The 14,619-nt window shown below is 42.0% G+C and overlaps 1 protein-coding gene across 1 annotated transcript in view; it reads right to left on the reverse strand.

Annotated features, from left to right (window-relative positions):
• Positions 1-3,234: 3,234 nt before the first annotated feature.
• Positions 3,235-14,619, reverse strand: part of TTN (titin) — a gene marked incomplete at its 5' end in the record, with an annotated part of 307,317 nt that continues 295,932 nt past the window's right edge. The window contains 8 exons of the mRNA XM_084642843.1: positions 3,235-4,507; positions 4,639-4,926; positions 6,060-6,213; positions 6,305-12,252; positions 12,379-12,972; positions 13,063-13,368; positions 13,460-14,035; positions 14,279-14,578. Coding sequence (XP_084498969.1) covers positions 4,209-4,507; positions 4,639-4,926; positions 6,060-6,213; positions 6,305-12,252; positions 12,379-12,972; positions 13,063-13,368; positions 13,460-14,035; positions 14,279-14,578 — 8,465 coding nt within the window. The 3' untranslated portion in view covers positions 3,235-4,208. The remainder of the gene's footprint in view (positions 4,508-4,638; positions 4,927-6,059; positions 6,214-6,304; positions 12,253-12,378; positions 12,973-13,062; positions 13,369-13,459; positions 14,036-14,278; positions 14,579-14,619) is intronic.

Below are 14,619 nucleotides of genomic sequence, written 5' to 3' on the forward strand. Positions count from 1 at the left end.
GAGCTCCTCTCCCTTCCCTCCCACGCTGTTGGCAGCTGGTCTGAGCCCCTCTCCCTTTTCCTTGCCTGTCCCTCCACATGGAACTGGCCAAAGCGCGCCACCCCCACCCCAGCACCGAGCTGTCCCAAATGCTGTCTCCCCTCCAACGGTGCAAAGCTGCCCCAAGCCCCCTCCTCCTCTATTTGGCAAAACTGAGCATATGTCCCGTTTGCTCTTGCCACCTGGCGATCAGTTGACACGAACAAATGCACAGAAATCAGGAGGTCGGGCCCCTGCCCTGACCAGCCCTGGCCCCACTGCAGTCTCCCGTGCTGCCCCTAGGGGGTATATGCTACAGTTTGGGGACCACTGCCCTCTCCAGCGGTTGATTAGAGCTGCCCAGGGCCCCCCCATCTTCCCTGGGTGTTGGGGGAAAGGGTGCACTACCCGGGGGGTCCAAGGTTCCCTACAACAGCCCCAGCTCCCTGGGAAGCTCTTACACTGCCTGACTTCTGGCCGGCTCGGGGGTGGGGTGGGGGGCTTTGGGAGAAGGGGAGGCATGGGGGGGGAAATGTTCTTTGTGCCCATGGCCCCTAAAAAGACACTTCTGCTTGCTCCGCCCTCAAATGTAGACATCAAACTATGCCTATGCTGCTTCTCCTGAGTCATCAGCTGCTCGCGGCCTAAAGGGTGAGGGCTAGGTCTGCTGACAATGAGTAGAAAATATGCAGGACAAATTCGGAGCCTAGGGCTAGGTTTTCTGAGTTGGGCTGGTGTGTGCGTTTAAATTGGGGTGGGGGGGGGGAGGGGAGACGAACCAGCCCTGCAGAGGGTAGGCCTGAGCTGTGGTTAGGGAGACAGAATAAACAGCTTTAGTGGGGTATATAAGGCTTTAGATGGAGGACACAGAGATGGTGGGGGAAGCTGTGATCTGCGTTGAGTACAGGGAGGCTGGACTCAAATGAGGGTTTTTGCTGGATTGCGATTGGATGAATGAAACCAATAGGGCAAAACGCGACTTTAATGATGGGACGAGGCGCATGAAAAAAAGGCGTTTTATATAAAGTTTCTCCCACCCTTCTGTTTACTGTATTGTTCTTCAGTCTGAAAGTTTCTCTCTTCACGCAGCAAAACACTTCCGTGTGACCCCCCCCTTCTCCCCCCCCCCCGGGCCCGGTCCTTCACAGTTTGCTTACTGAAAATAGGGCCACCTTGCAAAATGGGAGGTGGGCATAGTATGTCAGCCCACGCCCCCCCCCCCCAATGTGATGGACAGCTCGCTAAGAGGCCTAATTTTCAATTGATGCCAGGTCTTTAGCCTCGCCCACTGCTTGTTAAATTAGTGGCCCCAGAGCCAGCTAGCACAGCTCTCAGGGCACCTCATGGAAAGCAAGCACTAGAGGAGGGTCCTATGGAGCCCTAGCTGTAACTCTCCATTTTGGGGGGGTGTTTGTGAGTGCTTCTACCAGCAGGTAGCACTTTGTCTGGTAGCTGGGGCGAAGCGCTTTACATGTCAAGACAGAGCTCTGGCAACGTAGCACTGCAGGGGTCGGGGTTTGGTTGGATTTTTCACACCCTGTGTGACCTACTTGGGTTGCCTTAGTATGGCCCGTTCTATATTTTAGTTGCTGTAGGGATGACGGGGTGGCCAACCTGCGGCTCTTCCGAAGTGACTATGCGGTATAGGCTCCGGGGCTGGAGCTACAGGCGACAACTTTCCAATGGGGGGGTGCTCACACCTTTGCCACAGGCCCTGTCCCCAACTCTGCCTCCTACCCTGAGCCTCCTGCACGCCATGAAACTGCTGGTGGGTGGGAGACACTGGGAGCAGAGGGGTGGAGGAGTATTTGACCATTGGTAAAGTCTGGCTCAGAGTGACCACCCCTGGGCTAAATGAACATGCGATGCTGCGAGCCACCAGGTGGCATTGTTGCCCAGTTTTTACTTAGTTTATGAGCAACATATCTTCTTTGACACACGGGGAGGCTGTTGCAAACAGACGGTGCATTTGCTCTCTACCTTCATGCGGCTAACTAGCGTCAATGCTGGAGGCTTAGGTGTTCCCTGGGAACCAGGCATTGGTGTTGTGGCTGAGAGTCCTGAAAGACAGGAATGCCTGTGTGAATACCACTGTTCAAGTTATATTAAGGAACCCCTCCTCCCCCATTCCTGCAGCCGTAATCTTTTTCCTCCCCAAAATAAGACGGTTGCAAGGCCCTGAAAGCTGCTACTGTGACAGTGTAAGATGTGGCTTCTCCTGGTCTCTGTCATAATCATATAATTGGCTAAATAAATTTGGAAACCAAATGCACTGAAGAAAGCCCTTCCCGCCTGTAGCGGTTTACCTCATCCTACCCTAGCAGATAAACAAGGTGTGTTTAGAGAGGAACAAAGCAGGCCGGCCACACTGGGGGACTCTGTCCTGGGAAGCAATGATTGAAAAAGATTTAGGAGGGGCATGGTGGATAATCAGCTGAACATGAGCGCCCACTGTGGCCAAAAGCACTAATGTGATCCTAGAGAGGCATAAACGGGAATCTGGACTAAAAGCAGAGCAGTTATTTTACCTCTGTGTGCCTTAAGTGCCTATAAGGCATGTTTTTTTAATCCTTTAATTATTCCCTAGTTCTCCTCTGAACTTCCTTTATCAACATCCCCCTTGAATTGTGGACACCAGCACAGGCCACATTAGTCGAGCAGTTGCACCAGTAGCAAATATAATTTATTTATCTTAATAAAGAGAAGGGTGACTTGAGGAAAATGTATTTAATAAGGGGCTCTTCAATTTAGCAGAGAAAGGAATAACATGATCCAGTGGCTAGAACCTGAAGGTAGACAAATTCAGTCTGGAAATAAGGTGTAAATTTCTAGCAGTGAGAGTAATTAACCACTGGAATAATTTACCAAAGGTCATGGTGGATATTTTTTTTATGAAGATACGCTCTAGGAATTATTTTGGGGAAGTTCTGTAGCCTGTGTTATAAAGGAGGTCAGACTTGTTGATCACAATGGTCCCTTCTGGCCTTGGAATCTGCAGCCTTGATCTCACCAATCTCCCCTCCTCCATCTCTGTTAAAAGATGTGTGTGTGCTGGGAGGGGATGGGTATAATAATGAAGGAAAGTGGGCTATGATCAGAAAGAGAGAAGAATCTGAATTGTTTGTTTCCTCTCCTTTAAATCTGTTTCTGGGGTTTAACTGTAAAGACCAAATGACAAGAAATCACACATTGTAAAGTGCAGGTAGCATGCTTTATTTCAAATGAACAATACTATCTCAAGGAGGTTCAACAAATACAGCTAACAATAAAATTGACTACTATGTTAAGAGAACTAAATCAAATTGAAGGTGAGGGCACTATTGTGGTCTTAGCAACAGTTCTTTGGATTTTTTTTAAAACTGTGGTTCAGTGCTTAGTTGCTTGGCAATTACAATACGTAATAGATTTCTAATACTACCACACAAGCTCACAATCATTGCACCTCGGAACCTCCGAGAGGCTGTACTGCTGCTGCACTTGAGTACCTAAACAACTTCGTTGAAGGAGGGAATGGCCAGGTGATGTTACTTCTTAAAAGCTATTCAGGTAGTCAATATGCCAGAAACAGCACTCAAACAGTGAGTGAACAAAGTGCTGGCCGCTTGCACTTTGCTCAAAATATTGTAAGTCAGTCCGGAAATAAAAATTAGCGTGACAATCAGAGTCAATGTAAAACATTAAAGTGCTGATTACAGGAGGGTAGATGCAAACATCACCAATGCCTTACACTTCTGATTCAACATATATATTCGTGCACGTATAAGTACAATGCACAGTATCATTTCTTAGGTGTATGCAGTCTTCAACAGGGAGCCTCTCTACCTGTTGAGGCATTCTTAGACATCAACACTGTGTTGAGGCACAAAAATTAGTTAAATGTTGAGCAGGGTATTCGTTTCCTTAGAAACTTTCTCCTACCAACCGTTAGTTCCAAAAATTACATTTTAAAAGTCGTAAAATAAATGGTACAAAACTCCATAACCGTTAACTTCGGCTATATACAGTATGTACATGTCATTGAAAAATGTTTAAAATTCATAGGTCAAATAATAACTATAAGTCAATGTATATCTTTGAACTTTGTCTCATTCAGGTAGGTACAAAAATATGTTTTTCCTATTTACAGATCAGATATTTTAGTCTATATGACACTTGTAAAAAGTCAAGTGTAAATAAAACAGATAAGCCCTCTAAACTGATCGAATATTAATATTCACAGTGGCAGAATCAGTACCGAATTCATTTCCTAAATTCAGTGTATAAAGTCCGCCATCATTCTTCTGGACATCCATGATGATAAGAGTGGTTAGATCTTCACTAGTTTCAATATGAAATCTGCCTTGCTGTTCCTGACTAGTAATTTTTTCCCCTTTGCAGTACCATGTTACTTCAGGAGCCGGTTCACCCGAAAAGGCACAGGATACTGTGAGAACCTTTCCTTCATCAATGCTGATATCAGATGGAAGAGCTTCAATTTTGGGTGGTACTCCTTTGCAAAATGGGAAAGTAAGTTTCAAGTTAGTTATTTTCATTAAGAACTATCTCCCTGCAGCAGAGGTATTCTAAGTAGTACTCCCGGGTATTTGATATTCTAATTCTACCAGTAATTCTATTGCTCACCTCTCAAACCGGATTGAATCATTCTACTAGCTGAACTCTCCAGTTGTGTCAGACTAGATTTTCCCATAATACGGCTGGAGCTCATCTCTACAAAGGATTCTTTCATGGAAGAGGCCATGCTTTGGGCAGACATGCTTGCGAATTTCATTTCGGTCATGCTACTACTGCTGAATGAAGCCTCTTGTTTAGAAGCAGACATTTGAAATGACTGAGAAGAGAAACTTTCCTGCATGCTTGCATCACCACTTGTCCTCAATACTACCTCTTTTGGAGGTTCTTCAATTAGAGCTGTGGAGCAGAGCAAACATAAAAGGAAAAAGCTATGTCATCTCCTTAACTGGTCAAGTAATGTGATCCTATGTTGACTTCACAGAAGGGAGAAAAGAGTAAGGGAGAAAGGAAAACTTCAATGGACCATAAAAATGTTGCCAACTACTTGATCAAATCATGGCTAAATCACTAATAATAATTTATATAATGAAACAGGAAGCAGACATTTTATTAGCCTATGACATGTATGAAGAAAGGAAAATTACAGCTGCGGCCAGAGATATAATTCTGCTGCTTTTTAAAGAAGTTTAGTATTTTTTTCTGGCAGTGGGTATTTTGATTTGGTTTTTGATTCCTTTTCAGACTAACCAGAAAACGCCACCCAAAATGTACCTAAGAAGAGCTATGGGAACTCCTTGCTATTCCTTCAGTCTCTAGCTGCAGCTCTTACTTGCCAATTTTAAGACATATCATCCGAAAGCGTTTCTTGTCAGATTTATCACTAGAATCATAGAGCAAGAGATTATGCATTTGCCTAGTTCATATCAGTAGAAATTCTGAAACATTTTCAGGTACTTTTAAATACTGTTTTATAATTTCTCTTTGTTTGACCTACATATTCTGGTTAAGTGAATTGTTCTGTAGTCATCTAACAAGTAGTAAATATCACAGCTGCTTTCTCTTTAACATAAGCACAAACATACATCAGCAGCAAAAATACAATAACCCCTTGATTCCAGGAATCAAGATATTCTTGAATTGCTAATACTTGAACTAAATTCTTTTGCTGGCAGTTCAATACATTTTTAATGGTAGAGTAATACACTTTTTTAAAATGAACTACTTTGATGTTCGATGAAACAGTGATCACAGGCACCCAGAGGGTAATGGCAAGATCACAGTTAAGAATGTTCACTGCTTGCTATTGACACTCATCTGGTAGGAAACTGAACACACTTAAATAGGTATTCAAATAGCATAAAAGATCCCTCATATTTGTAAAATATAAATTATATTGTACTTTGTATAACAAAAATAGAAATGTGTTACAATGTGTAAGTCAGCACCACTCTACAGATTTTGTTGCATCTAATTCTACCAGGCGAGAGTTCTAGTCATTCAAAACAATAAGAATTAAACAACAAACTTACTGAGTACAGTCAGGGATGCTGTAGCAGAGCATTGTCCATGGTAATTTTTAGCTTTGACTGTGTATTTTCCACTGTCACTCACTGCAGCATTTCGAATATTAAGAGAATATATGGTATTGGAGCGACTTACATTGATTTTGGATGACATAGCAATCTGAGGGGGAAAAAAAGATTTTTGATTATGATCAACTTTAACAAGAATTTTTAATGCAATTTTTAAAGCTAATATGTAAGCGATTACTTACAGGTTGGTTATTCTTAAACCACTCAATTTCAGGAGAAGGATCCCCAGAGATTTCACAAGTCAACAATACATCTTGTCCTTCATCAACGTTTTGAGATTTGGGCTGTGTGATGAAGGCTGGTGCATTTGAGCGCTCAGGAGAAAAGGTCATATCAAACTGGCATCTGACAAGGCCTTCGTCAGTTTTACCTTCACACGTAAGTATTCCTTCATCTTTATGACTAGCTTTTTTGATGGTTAGAGTGTGATCACTTCCAGATACACCATATCTGTAATCTTCTGAGTTAGGTAGCTCTATTCCATTCAGCACCCATTTCACTTCAGTTGCACCATCAATGTTAGCTTTCACAGTAACTTTCTGACCATCAGACACAGTCATTTTAGTGGAGGAAGCTTTAATTTCTGCATGTGATCTTTTGGCTTCTTCAGAAACTGCTGACTTTTTAACAATTTCTTCTTGGACCACTGCTTTTTCTTGAGTTGTCACTGCTGATTTCTTCTGGGTAGAAATTTTAAGTGCCTCAGCCTCTTTCTCAACTGATTTAGACTTTTCAGTCATGCTTGACACTTGGGAATGGATACTTTTAAAAACTTGGCCAACAAATTGGAAGTTAGTTTTAGATACACCACCTTCCCCAGTGATTTCACAGGTATATGCACCTTGATCAGACTCTGTAAGGTTATGGATTTTGAGTTCATAGGTGCCATCTGCTGAATAATGAAACATGAAATGGCTGTCTTCTTTCAGTTTGTTGCCATCTTTATACCAGGATACTTCTCTGACACTTAAGATACTGCTTTCAGCTGCACAGGAAAACCTTACCTTATCTCCACAAGCTTCCACTTTCAGCTGCTGAGTTATCCTGGGAGGAGCAACAGTTGGTAACTGCACTTTCTCCACTGGAGTTGTCCTGCCTTCTGCTGCTGATTTAGCTTTTGCATGAGCAGTAGGTGGTTCAGGGGATTTTACACGTTTAGGTGATTTAACTGGCTCTGGAGACTTCACACGAAGCTCAGGAGATTTGACTTTTGGGGGCGATGTAATTGCTTTTTCAGGAACCCTTGCACTTTGTACAGTCAAAGTAAAGTGTGCTTCCTGTCTTCCTTCAGAGTTTTCTACCACCAAAATGTAACTTCCTTCATCTGATGTCTGGACAGAAGAAATCTCAAAAGTAGATTTGTATTGTGTTCGTGTAACTTGGAAGCGCCTGGAAGAAACAATGGCTTGACCTGCACGTAACCACGTTACTGTTGGTGTTGGTTCACCATCAATATCACAAGAAAATCTTGCAGTTTCCCCTTCAGAGACAGTGATGGATCGTGGTTTTGTTAATATTGTTGCTGGAAGAGTGGTCTTAAACTTCTTGAGTGAAGCCCTTTCCTCCAATGATTTTTCTTCAGCTGCAGTGATTTTCTTTTCAGCAGAAGCATAGCGTTCGTATGACGAGAGTGATTCTCTAGTCTCTGTCATTTCTGATTTGACCTCTCTTACTGAAGAACTAGCCTCTATTGCAGATGTTTTCTTAAAAGAGGAAACAGCATAAGCCTCTGTCTTTGTCAAGTCAGGAAAAACTGGTCTTGGTACTTCCTCATCTCTGCGCTGGGAAGAGTAGGTAGTATAATCTCCTCCCGTAACATCTAATGTCGCATAGTCAGAACATTCTCCTTTGTAGTTTGTGCATACAACACGATATGTTCCACTGTCATCAATATGGCAGTCAAGAATCTCCAAGGTTAACACACCACTGGTATTAGTGAAATGTATCTTACTGCTCTCTTGGATTTCAATACCATTATGGTACCATTTCACTTCAGCTGTTGGTTTCGACTGGACGTTCAGAATGAACCTGGTATTATGATTGCATGGCACACGATGAGAGCGCATTCTCAGAGTGATGCGAGGGGTGTGGTCCAAAGTGAAAGGCTGCTGAGTCAGAACTTCGTATTTCCTTTCCATTGTTTTCTGAGTTTTCAAAGCAGCTTTCATGGAGTCATACCTGGAGAAGATATCAAATCTGGCCATCCTTTCGAATCGAGAGAGTGATCTTTCACTAGTCACCGGGCTTGGTGAGCGTGGCCGAGTTCTCTCTGGGGTAGGGGATCTCCTTTCAGTTTCTTCTGCAGGCCGTGAATGGGGCCGAATTAATTCAGATACTGGGCGCATTAATTCAATATAAGTTGGAGAAAGAGATCTTCTCCTCCTTAATAGCCTTGAGGGTGGTGAAAATTCCCTGTGAACACGTTCCACCATTTTTATTTCTTCTTCTTCTTCTGATGTAATCTCCGTTATTTCTCTCTGTCTCCTCCTCACTCTGCTCTCTTCCTCCTGTGCCATACGCTCAAGCTCGCTCTTGTATTCGGAGAGTCGCTGAGTTGTGATAACTGGACGAAGCAATTCTTCATCCTCTCTTTCATCCATTATTCTCTGTCTTTGCTTTGGTGGCCTATAGACAGCCCTGTCATGGCGTTGACGAAGTTCTGCATAACTTGCTCCAGTTTCAGCTTTAGATGGGATGTGATAGGTTGAGTACCTCAGCTCTCTTTTTCTGGCTTCCTCTGTACTGATCTGCTCCCCTGCTGAAGAATAACGAAGGGCAGACAGCTCAAAACGTGGAGGGCTTCTGCTTGGTGGTGAAGCAGAAAAGCCTAACTCAAGTTCTTCTTCAAGACGCAGTCTTTCCTCTTCAATTCTCTTCATGGCTAAATAGTCATCAATAGGTAGGAGTAATTCCTCATCTGATAGGTCACTGAGTGATCGCCTTCTTGGTCTGTAATAAAGCTCATAATCAGGAGATGGTGTTCGACGGCGTGCTGGTCTCACAGTTTCAAGGTCATCTTGTGACAGCTTTGGTATGCGCCATTTAGGTTTATACTGATCAGAAATGCGTGGGAGTGGCATCACATAGAACTGTTCCCATCTAGACAGGCGAATGCGCTTTGGCCGTTTCTGAACAATTCTGTCCAGTTTTCCTGGCATTTCATACTGGTCTCGCAGCTTCTTGTACCACTTCATATCTGACATAGGCACAAACTGTTTAATGGTCTGATCTTCTTCAAGAGCAGTGCGTACATGCCTGCGAGGCTCTGGTATCTCGTACGGCATGCGAAGTCTCCTTTCTTCCTTTATTTCTTCCTTCTGAATTTCATATACACCTTTAACAGTCTTAGTACTCACCGCTGGCTTATACAGCGTGGCAGCTTCTCTTAGAGCTTCCTGTGCAGCTTGTGTTAGTGGAACAGTTTCAGTCCCAGAAAGGATTTCTGCCATTCTTAGTGTCTTGTCAATTTGTTTTTGTACATGCTTTTCCCGTTCTTCTTCTGTCTTGTACTCGTGCTTGACATATGTCAAGCGTTCTACTTTCAGGTAAGCCTGACAACTTGCAGATCCAGCACTGTTTGTAGCAGTAACTCTATAATAACCACTGTCTTCTGGTAAAGTATCTCTGATGTGCAAAGCATAATAGTCCAAGCCTTCATAAACAACTTCAATGTTGGGACCACATGACAGAGGTTGACCATCTTTCTCCCATTTCAATGTTGGTTTTGGTACACCAGATATTCTTATCTCAAAGCACACACTTTGGCCTTCTTGGCACTCTGCATTTGCTAATAGTCTTTTGAACATCGGTCTTAATGTGGTGTCTGCTGGAGGTGGGTGTGGAATTACAGTCAGCTTAGCTTTGCAACTGTCTTCACCATATTTGTTGCGTGCCAAAACACTATACTCAGCATCATCGTCCTCAGTAAGTTTATGGATGGTAAGTTGATAAAGACCTTTGTCTGATTCAAAAGTATACTTCCTATCGTCATCACCTGGTTTGATTTTCTGACCTGATTTGAACCATGTTACTCGAGGTTCTGGGTGGACAGTTATAGTTACTCCAAACCTGACATTTTCATCAACATAGGCAGTGTGGTTATACAGAGGCAGAGTAAATTCTGGTGGCCTCTCTAGAAGTCTCATAGTATCCACTCGGCGTTTCACTTTCTTAACTGTTCTGTATCTATAATACTCAGAAACTTCTCTCACACCTTTCACAAATAGTTCTGCATAGGAACTATCTTCACCATAGTCATTTACTACCTTGCATCTATAGGTACCATCATCTGATTTAGTAATGTCTTTGACATACATGGTTGCCACTCCTTCCTGGTAGCTGATTTCATACTTCCCATTGTTCTCCAGTTGCCTGATACCAAAGTACCAAGTCACTTGTGTGGACTGATCGTAATTTTCAATCTTACATGTGTATTTGGCATGCCCTCCTTCTTCTACAACAGCATGCATTATCTGCCCAGAAATGGGGCCAATGTCAATTGATGCAACTTTTACTTTGGCAACTGTAACCCCTTTCTGAGATCTAATTGCACCACCACAGGAAATGCGAGCTACTGACACAACCATATTCCATTCTTTCTTCACCAGGGTCTGGTAGTACCGCCTATGTCTTAATGTTTTGATGACTTTAGTGCTTATCTTTTCCGTCCTCTGTTTCAGCCACGGATGACTAAGTGCTTCTGCTGCAGTCATACGACCTTTCCTTTCCTTTACTAGTAGGCGATCAACAAAGTCCATGGCCTCAATGCTTATATCTTTGAATGCTTCATCATCAAAGTTGTATTCAGCACTGATGATATTTTCAATAGTCTGTTGGTTTGTTTCAGCAATGAAAGGATTAATACCACTTAGAAGTATATATACCAGGGCACCAAGTGACCACATATCAGTAGCTGTGCTGACCACATCATGTTGATGTACTTCAGGTCCATAATATTCAGGAGAAGTAAACTGAAGTCTGAAGTTGTCACCAGGCTTCAGCTGTCTAGCCTGACCAAACTCAATAATTTTAATTGTGGAGCTTCTTCTTGTGAAGTAAATGATATTCTCTAGCCTGATATCAAAATGTCCAATGTTTTGACTGTGTAAGAATTCAAGTGCTTCACAGACCTGATGTACATAGTTTACTATTTCTCTTTCACTCAGTTCAAATGAGGTTGTACTAATTCTTTCAAAGATGTCAACTCCAGATATGAACTCAAAGATCATGACTAATTCTTCTAGGCTTTCAAATGATTCGTGAAGATACAAGATATTTCTATGCCTAGCAATGTTTAGGATGGAAATCTCTTTCTTTACTGAAACTTGGTCAGCTCCCTTTACTTTAACAAATTTGGCCAGGAAGGTCTTCTTGGAAACTGTTTCAACACAGCGGTGAACAATTCCAAAATGCCCACGCCCAAGCTCTTCAGCAATCATATATTTGTCATAGAGTTCCTTTGTGGAAGAGTGAGATGCTTTAACTGTGGTGACTTCTCTGGTCTCATCAACTTCTTCATCATAGTTCAGCATTCTTGTCTTATCTTCCTGTGTTATAATTGGCTCTGTAGGTTCAGAAGGCTGACTTTGCCCAAATTTATTTTCTGCAATTACACGGAACTGGTAGCTTGTCTTGCCAAATAGGTTTACCACAGTGTATCGGGTATCACGAGCTTGTGCAACACGAATCCATCTCTCTGCTGTAGTAGCACGTTTCTCAATGATGTAGTTTGTGACTCTGCTTCCACCATCAGCTGCTGGAGCAGTCCAGATCAAGTTAACTGAATCCCTTGAAATGTCACTTACTTTCAGACCCCTTGGTGGATCAGGTACATCAGCCACATCTAATTCAACTGTTTTTTGATCAATGCCAAATCTATTTTTAGCACAAACAATGTAGAAACCTGCATCTTTTCTGTCCACACCATTTGGAAAAACTAGAGAGGTGAATGATCTTGTAACAATAACTTGGTAGTGTCCATTGTTATCAATGAGATCTTGTCCTTTCTGCCATGTGATCACTGGATCCGGCTTGCCACTGAATGGAATCTTGATGCTGACCACTTCACCTCGGAGAGCGTGAACAGCTCCCATACCTTCAAGATTTTTGGGCAAGTGAATCTTAGCAGGAACTGTAGCAGAAAGAAAGAAAGATCCCATCAGTACAAACAATATTTTAACTAAAACACAGCAGGAGAATTCTAAACTTTGGAAAGTTAAATAAGAATTTGACTAAAGCATCAAAACACTTTATTCACCTTCAACATCCAAAGAGGCAGTGCCAGAGACAGATCCTCCCTGATTGGTAGCTCTAACTTGGTAGACAGTGGCATCATCGTCTGTTGCATTTGTAATGACCAGCTGGTGATATCCACCTTTAAATTCTTGTATCTTAACCTTTTCACCATCTGGCAAGATCTCTTTACCCTGTCTAAACCATTTAACAATAGGCTTAGGTTGACCGGTGACTTTGCAAACAAATGTGGCAGTGGCTCTGAATTTCACATTCAAGTTTCTTAGTTCTTCCTTGAAATGTGGTGCTTGAATTGGTACATCAGATTTTGGAATGACTGGTTGTGATACTTCACTCCATTCACTTTCACCTCCTAGATTTTCACATTTTACACGGAATTCATATTCAAGGCCTTCAACAAGACTTTTCACAGAGTAGACTGTTTCACGAATTTCTTCTGTTGTTACTGCAATCCATTTGTTTTGTTTCTTTTCACGTTTCTCGAGGTAGTAATTTCTGATCTTTGCACCTCCATCACTAGCTGGTGGTTTCCAGGACACAACACAAGAGTCCTTTGTAACAGCAGTTACTACAGGTTGACTAGGTTGCCCTGGTTTTTCTGTAAAGAATAAAAAGATTCAAAACGTTAAATGAAGTTAGCTTAGTAATTCGCAGATATATGTAAACTCGTATTTTGGTGCACACTTACCAAATGGACTTTTGATAACAACAACTGATGAAACCTCTAGTGCTTTGCTAATGCCATACGTATTCTGAGCAGACACACGGAAATAATATCCTGCATTTTCAGTTAGGTTAACAATTCTGCACGTCGTGCTTGAAATGCTTGAAGATACCAGTTGCCACTCTGTGCCTTCCTTAGCTTCACGTTTCTCTACCACATAGTTTGTTATCAAAGCACCTCCATCATCCTCAGGTGGCTTCCAGCTGATTACCACAGAATTCTTCAGTAGGGCTTCCACAACAATTGGCCCTGTTGGTTGATCTGGTTTATCTATAAAAGGAAAACATAGTATTTTAGTTATCTGCCAGTAAATATTTTAGAGAATATTATTCAGCAGAATTATTGGAAATAGATTAAATACCTTGTATTTCCACATTAAGTACAGTGTCAACTGTTCCAAATATGTTGCTTAGTTGCACTTTATACTTCCCAGCATGGGTCTTATGCTGGACATTCTTAATGACAAGATGAGTATAATGCTCTGTGTTCTCAATAGTAACATTTTCTGAGTCTCTCAAAGGTTTCTTATCATGGAACCAAGTGATAGCAGGTACTGGGCGACCAATGTATACAATATGGAGGCGAAGGGTGCCACCCACACCTGCATAATATTTCTCTTTCAGTGGGAAGCCAGAGTGGAACTGAGGAGGAGCCTGCAGGAGTAGCTTGCCACTAGTTTCAGTCTCTCCAACATCATTGGTAGCCATGCAAGTGTAAACACCTTCATCTTCTTGTTCTTCTGTTATTACAGTCAGTGTATGGGTGCGTCCATCTGATGACATTCTGTATTTTCGGCTTTGTACCAGTTCTTTGCCAAAACGATACCATTTAATGTCAGGAAGAGGTCTCCCAACAATCTGGCATGTCAACTGAGCTGCTTCCCCCAGTTTAGTTGTAACATCCTTCATTGCTTGTCTTATGCCTGGTGCTTCTCCAGCTATAACATTGAAAGGTTAAAGATAAGAAAATTATTAAATGTTCCTCCACTATTACTTTATCTATACACATCCTTCACGTATACCTGTCACCAATTTACATTTAAACTTGCAGGCTTATTCTTTAAGACTATATAGCCAATATATAATGTTCATGAGCACAACATCATAGTTTACCAGGATATAAAATACCATTTAATCTGTCACATAAATTATAGTGACTAGGATAGTACATTTAAACTTACATGTTAATTTAGTCTTTACTGTCATAGCTGTTCTTCGAGGTCTGCTGACTCCAGTCTCATTTTCTGCAAAAACCCTGAATTCATATTCTGTTGCCTCCAGTAAACCTCCCACTGTGAATTGTCTGTCTTTGATACGTTCTTTATTGCACTTTTTCCATGCACTGTCTCCAGACTGACGATATTCAATCCAGTATCCCAGGATATCTTTTCCACCATCACATTCAGGCCGTTCCCATTCTAAAGTAATGCTATCCTTAGATGTAGAAGTGATCTCAATTTCTCCAGGTTGACTTGGTTTGTCTATAAATTACAGAGTATTTACAAAAGTTAAATTTCACTTC

This window comes from Lepidochelys olivacea (assembly GCF_965140295.1).
Source record: "Lepidochelys olivacea isolate rLepOli2 genome assembly, chromosome: 11".
Classification (NCBI taxonomy): domain Eukaryota; kingdom Metazoa; phylum Chordata; order Testudines; family Cheloniidae; genus Lepidochelys; species Lepidochelys olivacea.